We start from the raw sequence: 8,407 nt of genomic DNA, 5'->3' as shown, positions 1-8,407 counted from the left end.
TGGCCGATCAACTCTCCAACGAGCAGATCTCCGAATTCAAGGAGGCGTTCTCGCTATTTGACAAGGATGGTGATGGTACCATTACGACGAAAGAACTCGGCACTGTGATGCGGTCACTGGGCCAGAACCCCACCGAGGCGGAACTCCAGGACATGATCAACGAAGTTGATCAGGATGGAAGCGGAACTATTGACTTTCCAGAGTTCTTGACGCTTATGGCGCGCAAGATGCAGGATTCTGATTCCGAGGAAGAAATCAAGGAAGCGTTTCGTGTCTTTGATAAGGATGGCAATGGTTTCATTTCCGCTGCTGAACTCCGTCACATCATGACGAACCTCGGTGAAAAACTAACAGATGAGGAGGTGGACGAGATGATCCGCGAGGCTGACGTTGATAGGGACGGTCAAATCAACTACGAGGAGTTCGTGAAAATGATGATGAGCAAATAGTTCGTGTTTGCAGATGGTTGAGGTGAGCCTGGCTTCCTTCTCTACCTTTCCGTCATGTTAAGTTTGTGTATTCGTTTGGGAAGAGATAAAATACTGGTATAAAACTCTTTTTGTGATAGAAAATAGATAAGGGTGTTGGTGCTTCCCGATAAAGGGGGAGGAAACTGTTGAGGAGGTGCGTGAAATAAAAGCAAAAGTGGCATAAGGTGTACATGATATGGGGCACTTAAGATTCTCAGAAGGATTTGATACATGGCATCATATCAGTTTCGTACTGTCGAGGAGTACTGAGATTGCTCTGAGAATTTTTGAATCCCTTTGACCTTTTTAACATTCTTATGTTACCGCGTTACCCGGATCTGTAACCTCACTCCTTCGGAACCATTTCATCCTTTATTTACATTTTTGTTATGTATATGACCTTTCCGGCTGTCATCAGTGAAAGGGACCTGTTTGTGTTAAACGGTTTCATGTCTCGGTGCTTCGCAGGTTGTACGTAAACGCTGAAGCTCATTGGGTACACAGACTTCATTTTCTCTGCAAACATTTGCTGGCATGGCTTTAACGCTTTCGTCTTTATTCTGATTGTTCTCCCCAAACAGGAAAGAAGTAACCACAACCCAGGTTTAGGTCCGACAGACTGCCGTAGGTGTGTTGGTGTCAAGATTTTGTGTGAAATACATGGATAAAGGTATGAAGGATAAGGCTCCTGTATCTAGTCAACAGGATCATTTCAGTAGGGGCGGTGCCGTGGGAGGCAAGCCCATTTCTGATGTTCGTGGCACATCTCGTCCCTTCTACCGCAAGCCGGTGTCGCACAACACCATCGCGGAGCTAGCGGAAGGTTTTCGTGTACTGAGTAACGGTCAAAAAACAATATCAATTCCAATGAAGGAGGTCTCTGCGCTTATGGCAAGCGTGGGGCTACACTTGTCAGACGAAGAGTTCCATGAGGTGATGCGTGTTTTTGGCCAAGGGGAACAGACGAACACGGAAGAGCTTAGCTTCAAGGACTTTCTCTCGTTAATGATGTGCGAGGTAGACGATACGATGTTGGAGGAGATGCGTGGCGCTTTTCTACATTACGACAAGCAAAAGACCGGATTTGTGACAAAGAAACAGTTTACAGAGCTTTTCGCCACAGGTGGTGAATGCTCAACCCCTGAGGAAGTAGAGGAACTTCTGACAATTGCGGAGCAAGACGAAACCGATGACAAGATTGACTACAATAGGTTTATCAACGAATTGGTTCATCGCCTGAACTTCATGTAGACATAAAGGGTACGTCCCATTCTTACTATGACGGCGGGGATGCAGGCGGTAACTGTGGTTATTCGTACAGAGGGATGGTACACTGGGATAAAGGGACAGCTTCAGTAGAGGGGGTGGGAATGCTGCTTCAACTTTCTTCCGACGCATGTGGGAGGAGGACGACAAAAAAACAAGAAGTTAGCGGTAAAGGGTGATGCTCCGGCGAGTAATCTTTCCACTGGCAGCACCGATGTTGTTTGAGGTTTGCTTTTTCTGTGGGTTATTCAACCTTTCCACCCTTGAGCCGTTTCTTCGCTTGGTGTTACTCGTTCCTTGAGCTAGTCTACTGCGAGCCAAATGCAGGTAGCCTTCCGCGGCATCGCTTCGTCACTTCACCTTTCTGCGCGTTCTGTGTTTGCTTGTGTGGTTTTTTCCCTTTGGCGTTTCGTTTTTATTAATCCCACCTACTGGTCAGCTTCAGTTTGGTCTCCCTCGTTCTTTATGCACGTGTAAGTAGTTTCTGCTACGTTATTCGCACGACTGCGCCGCTGACGATCTAGGGACGCTAGTTCAACATTTCTCTTCTCATCCGTGTCTTCGCTTTGCATCACCCACGCCAGAAGGATAGCACCATGCAGATCTTCGTGAAAACCCTCACTGGCAAAACCATTGCTCTTGAGGTTGAGGCCAGCGACACCATTGAGAACGTAAAGGCCAAGATTCAGGACAAGGAGGGTATCCCTCCGGATCAGCAGCGGTTGATTTTTGCCGGGAAGCAGTTGGAGGAGGGTCGCACGCTTGCGGACTACAACATTCAGAAGGAGTCGACGCTGCATCTTGTGCTTCGTCTTCGAGGTGGTGTGATGGAGCCAACGCTTGAGGCACTCGCGAAAAAATACAATTGGGAGAAGAAGGTGTGCCGCCGCTGCTACGCCCGTCTGCCCGTACGCGCTACGAATTGCCGCAAGAAGGGTTGTGGCCACTGCTCCAACTTGCGCATGAAGAAGAAGCTGCGTTAATGTACCTATCACTTCATGCTTAGCGGTTATCTGCGGATTATCTTGTTAAAGTTTTATTTATTTATTTCGTTCACTGACAGTGGTCTTTATGTTTTTATTGACCTGACATGTTGATGTTTTGTATTTCTGTTGGTTACCATTGCCTTATCATTCGCTTCGGCTTACAAAAAATTCTTCCAAATTCTGCCTTCGTTCCTGTTGTTTCAGGTATCTAGTTGTTTCACCGTGGTCTGTGAAACCATCTGTACCTTTTTAGGGGAGTACCACAGTCATCACTTAGAGGTATTGTTAATTATAGGATCAGATACTTTGCGGTATTTACCTTCTCTGCACTCACGGCTTTGCGAAGCTCTCTCTCTATTCGACGTTGTGTTACTCCGTCAGCCTCCAACTCTTAAGTGAACGCACAAAGTTTCTCACGGCTTATTGTTCGTCCCAGGAGCACAAGAAGGTTGAGGGAGCCGCTGCAAGATATTCACTCCACATCTAAGGTGCAGTAAAAGCTGCAGGCGTTTCACTGCACTCAGTGAGCAATCATAAAGTTGGTGGAGAATATTTTCGATCACAGGAATATTAGAGGAGCGAGAGTAAGTCGAGTGAGAAGGTGTCTTAGCAGCCAACTCTCCGTGATATCGCAGGTAACGCGGTATCGTGTTTTGTTTGTTTGGGTGTGAGGAGAGTTACGTTCTAATAAGCGTAAGTGGTTAACTCTATATATATTGTTGTAGTTTGTGTGCGTGCTGTGACCGAGAGGAACTCACTCGTTGTCTGTTCGTGGAGGGACGCAGGAAGAAGCTGGACTCAGGAAGGAAATTTGTCCTTGTGGGATAGCTTTATTTAATTTTTGCTCGGTTAAAGTGATTGAGAGCAGTGTTACCAACATTTTTTGACAGCTATGGCGGATAATAGTAACGTTGGAGTGGAAAATGCCGATCATGCACGGTCATTTGTGGAAGTTAATATTTTGAGGGGTGACCTCAACGCGGCGCGTAGGTTTCCCTCCAACTACGTGCGCACATCAAAATATACTCTGGCTACATGCATACCGAAGAGTTTGCTTAACCAGTTTCGATGCGTATCGAATATATACTTCCTTTTTGTTACCATCATCACCATGATTCCCGTTGTGAGTCCGGTAAACCCACTCAGTACCCTGTTGCCCCTGTGTATCGTGGTTGGGGTTGGGATGTGGAAGGACCTTTGGGAGGATGGCAAGCGTCGGAAGTCTGACAAACTCGTGAACTCAGTGGGCGTGCAGGTGCTCCGTGGCTCCGACTTTGTTTCTGTTCCATCCCGTGATGTGCGCGCTGGCGATGTTATACTTTGCGGACTTGGGGATGTGGTGCCGGCTGATGCAGTTGTGTTGAACACCTCACTGGTGGATGGCGTGACATATATTGAAACGTCCAATCTTGATGGCGAGACAAATGCTAAAACACGGCGTGCAAAACCAGAAACGATAAAGGCACTTGGGACAGTTGAGGATATTATTGAGGGTTGTTTGCCAGATGCTGCCACGTGTGCACACTTCTTGAACAACGGCAGCTTGGTTGGGTGGAAGCGATGTGATAGCCGCGGTGGTGATAACGGCAAAGGAGCCATTTCTCAGAATGTTCTTACAGAGAATGGGAGGACCTCAGGGGGTACGTCGGGTCAGCGGGCTCGCGCTTCGTCGGCCTTTCGTGATGTCGAGGTGACCGAGGTGGAAGATGGTACGCCGCAGAGTGTGGAGCTTCCGCCACCGACGAACGTAACTCAATCCTTTGCGGAGCAAACTTCAAAGAAGGGAACGGAAGGAGGGCACGGGCGCACCAGTACCGCTACACCCACACCGTTGGAGACGCGGGGAAGTGTGTGCAACACGCTGGAACTTTCAAGTAAGGAGCGCACCATCACTGAATGTGATGATCGTGTGCCGTCAAGCACTGTTGAAACGTCGGATATACGCGACCGGGTGCGGGGGGGGCCTTCTGGATTATGCTCAAGCTCAAACCCCTTCGCCGCTGGTACTGCTTCCAATATTTACCCAAGGGCGGGTGCTCCTGGCTCTGCTGTCGCGTTGGCAAATGATGGAAACGGCGTATTGAACGACGCACGGGGAGATGGGGATTTTAAGGGCGTTTTGTTACGCGGGGCGACGCCATGCCCAGACTTACACTCATGGATTGGGCAGCTGCGCCTACGATGTGGGAGCGTCGTGTCTCTTTCCATTGATCAGTTTCTACCCCGTGGTTGCATTATTCGAAACACTGAGTGGGTTCTTTGCGCCGTTGTCTACACGGGGAAAAATACCAAGATGCTGCTCAATCTCAAAAGCAAGGGGGAAAAATCATCCTTAACTTCCCGCCGAATCAACCTTATCAACATCATCCTTCTGTTCGTGCATCAAACAGCTTTGATAACTCTATGCACAATGTCGGTGCATTGGCGCGCTGAAAGACTCAACGGACTTGAGGGAGCGGGAAGCGGCCATACCACGTGGTACATCCAATGGGCCCTGAGTAGGTATGGGGGGTCAAAATACTTTGCCCTCATGTACCTGACAAATTTCATTCTTCTTTCATTCCTCATTCCAATTTCGTTGTATGTTACGATGGAACTCAACAAAGTGCTTCAACTGTATCTCATCGCAAATGACAGACGCATGGCGAGCTACGATGAGTTCAAGGGCGTACTGCGCTACTCTAGGCCAAAGACATCTTGCCTGAACTCGCAGCTAGCGTACGTCAGATACGTTTTCACAGATAAGACTGGAACCCTAACGGAGAACGTTATGACTTATGTTGGTGGTTGTACAGCGACCGAACGGCATGACGAGAAGGAAAGACCAGGGGCACTTGGCGAAGCATTCCTTCGGCTCGTTGAGGCCCGACGCCTCAGTGTACCTCCAGCCGTTGGGGAGCCCATTATGACTACTGATGCCTTGGAACGCCGTCAGGTTCCCCAACAGGGGCGATTCGACTTCGATGAGGAGGCGATGGAAAAGGAACCACTTTTCCGGTACCTACGCAACTTGTCGCTTTGCCACAGCGTTGTCTGTTTTGACAGACCTGAGGTGGAATCAGCGGTTGCCGCAGCCGTGGAAGCAGCGGCGGCGAGCGGTCATTCGGTCCTTGGTGGCTCACTTCCCCCAGGCTCCCAGCACGCCTTCACGCGTCGCCCATCTGCGGCAGATGCCACATTACCGAATAATAATCGAATAATGGGGTGCAGTGGCACAACTGACGCGGTTGAGATGGTGTGTCACCGTCGGGTGTCAAGCATAACCCCCGGAAGCGGTTCCGTCTTCGGCGCCTCCCCATCGACTGGTGTTGGGCGTTTCTTGCATGGTCACACTGGCAGTGCGTCATGGCGCATGACGTGCCACAATGATGCGCTTATGCATGAGCGCTCTCTCACAATGTCTAGAAAGGTGAGAGAGTTTAGGGACGAGTCAAAGATATACGAAGGGCAGTCACTGGATGAAGTTGCGTTGGTGTGTGCGGCTCGCGACAACCTTTTCGCGCTGCAGGGAAGAACTTCCAAACATGTTTTTGTGAAAGTTGTGCAGAAGGTGATGTGCTACGAGGTTGTTGCAGAGCTTCAGTTCACATCTCAAAGAAAATTGATGAGCGTGCTTTTAAGTCGTTGTCCGGATATGGATAATGCCTCTACAGGTACTCAGGACAATGTGCGAATAAGTTACCACCGAAAGGTTCAGGAAACACAGACGTCTCCAAGCTTTGCTCGGGCGTGGGAGACCCCAACGAGGTCATCGGGCCAACACAAGACAATGAAGGTTCTAGGGGATCAAAAAGGTGATCCAACGCATCCAGTGACGGTGGAAGAGGATAGAAAAGACCGTCCCGTGGATTCCAATGCTAGAGGGAAGAAGCTTCCCTTTCTGTTGCTCGTGAAGGGTGCGGATAGCAGCATGATGTCTATCATGAACAAACAAAACCCACGGAACATTGATTTGAAGGATCTTTTTGAAGTGGAAATAGATTCGGTTGCCAAGAAGGGCCTACGAACACTTGTCCTTGGTCAGCGGTGGGTATCGGAGGAGGAGGCACGGGATTGGCTGGTCAAATTTAATGAGGCGCAGTGTCGCTTGAACGATCGCGACGAGGCATTGCATGAAGTCTACGCGCTGCTAGAGAAGGATGTTGACCTGATTGGAACTACGGCTGTATCCGATGAGCTGCAGGAGGATGTTCCGGAGACGGTAAAGTTTCTTATGCAAGCCGATATCGTGGTGTGGATGCTTACGGGAGACAAGCGGGAGACTGCTGTGACGATCGCATGCACTAGCGGCATCATCGAATCGGGCTGTGAGGATATGGTGCATCATCTCGATGTTTGCAGCCAATTATCTGGTACCACAGATCTGCAAACGGAGTTGAAGAGTGAGCGTATACGAGAAGTGCTTCGATCACAACTTTCTGCTGCCTCAAATAAGTGTGATAGCGCAGAGGAACAGTACGGTAAAGATACTCACAAGATGGTGCTAGTGGTAGACGGGCTGACGTTAGACGCCATTTTCTGTGATGCAGACCTCACACGCGAATTTTTCTCTATTGGTATGCGGTGTCGTAGCGCTGTGTGCTGCCGTATGACGCCGCTTCAGAAGGCAAAGATAGTGAAGCTTTTCCAGGAGAATACTGGGGGCGTTGCGTTGGCGATTGGTGACGGTGCTAATGACGTTTCTATGATACAAGAGAGCAGTGTTGGTATTGGTATCATGGGGCTCGAGGGCTCGCAGGCCGAGTTGGCGAGTGACTATGCGATTCCCAAATTCAGATTCCTGAAGCGGCTACTCATGGTTCACGGTCGCTTTTCACTTTACCGCGATGCTCATTGTCTCGTGTACAGTTTGCATAAGAATGCCTTTCTCACGTCCGCTATCGTTGTCTACACTATTTCTAGTGGTTTCTCCGGTATGGTATTAATCGATTCGTGGCTTATTACTTTTTTCAATCTTGTGTATTGTTCACTTCAGCCAGTTTTGATGGGGGTGTACGACAAAGATGTGGAGGATGAGTTGGCAGAGTCTCTGCCGTCGCTGTACCCTCCTTTGTCCAGGGAGAACATGTTCTTTAGGTGGGGTTATTTTATCAAGTGGTTTGTTGATGGCGTGCTACTCGGAGTCTTATTATTTGTACTTACCTACTACGTTTTGGGTGATGATGATGCGCTTCATCCGTATCGGAGCGGCTCAGTGGAGGATTACGGTACTCTATATTTCATCTTGTTGCTTTTTTTGGTTAATCTGCGCGCAGCGTCCGCTATTGTGTGCTATAACCTTATCACTGTTGCGGTTCTTGCGCTGTGTTTTATTGCTATTCCGTTTTTGACGCTTTTCTACTCGGCTCTACCAAACGTATTTGGCTCGAACAGGTGCGTTTACGTGGCGATAGAGCTAGTGGGAAACATTAAGTTGTGGCTCATGTTGCTTCTCTGCTTCGGGATATACGTCATGTACATTATGGGAAGCAACGCATATATCGAGCTGTTTAAGCCATGGCTTAACGGGGAGCGGGCTATGAGAGCAGCGTGGGAGTCGCCATACAAGGGAGAACACCTTGCAAAGGTTAAACTGTTGCGGGAGCGCTCGCGGACAAGGTAATGATATGGTAGTGAATGTATCACTGTTATGCCAGCGCGGAACCTCAGAGAACCACCAACATCAACACAGAATTGGGGGCTGCC

At 49.0% G+C, this 8,407-nt stretch overlaps 3 protein-coding genes across 3 annotated transcripts; all 3 read left to right on the top strand.

Annotated features, from left to right (window-relative positions):
- Positions 1–2: 2 nt before the first annotated feature.
- On the top strand, positions 3–449 carry TbgDal_XI14480 (calmodulin, putative, (fragment); the record flags this gene model as incomplete). Its single annotated transcript, XM_011782291.1, has 1 exon — positions 3–449. A coding segment is annotated over one exon (447 nt), but the record flags the coding sequence as incomplete, so codon positions are not given.
- Positions 450–1,130: 681 nt separating this feature from the next.
- TbgDal_XI14470 (calmodulin) lies at positions 1,131–1,721 on the top strand (the record flags this gene model as incomplete). The annotated part of the gene is made up of 1 exon (XM_011782290.1): positions 1,131–1,721. The coding sequence occupies one exon, from the start codon at positions 1,131–1,133 to the stop codon at positions 1,719–1,721; it is 591 nt and encodes a 196-aa protein (XP_011780592.1).
- A 1,893-nt stretch (positions 1,722–3,614) lies between these two features.
- TbgDal_XI14460 (phospholipid-transporting ATPase, putative) lies at positions 3,615–8,324 on the top strand (the record flags this gene model as incomplete). Its single annotated transcript, XM_011782289.1, has 1 exon — positions 3,615–8,324. The coding sequence occupies one exon, from the start codon at positions 3,615–3,617 to the stop codon at positions 8,322–8,324; it is 4,710 nt and encodes a 1,569-aa protein (XP_011780591.1).
- Between the last annotated feature and the right edge of the window lie 83 nt (positions 8,325–8,407).

Source organism: Trypanosoma brucei, chromosome 11, assembly GCF_000210295.1.
Source record: "Trypanosoma brucei gambiense DAL972 chromosome 11, complete sequence".
NCBI classification, from domain to species: domain Eukaryota; phylum Euglenozoa; class Kinetoplastea; order Trypanosomatida; family Trypanosomatidae; genus Trypanosoma; species Trypanosoma brucei.
Note: the sequence above shows the minus strand (reverse complement) of the source record. Positions and strands in the feature narration are given on the sequence as shown.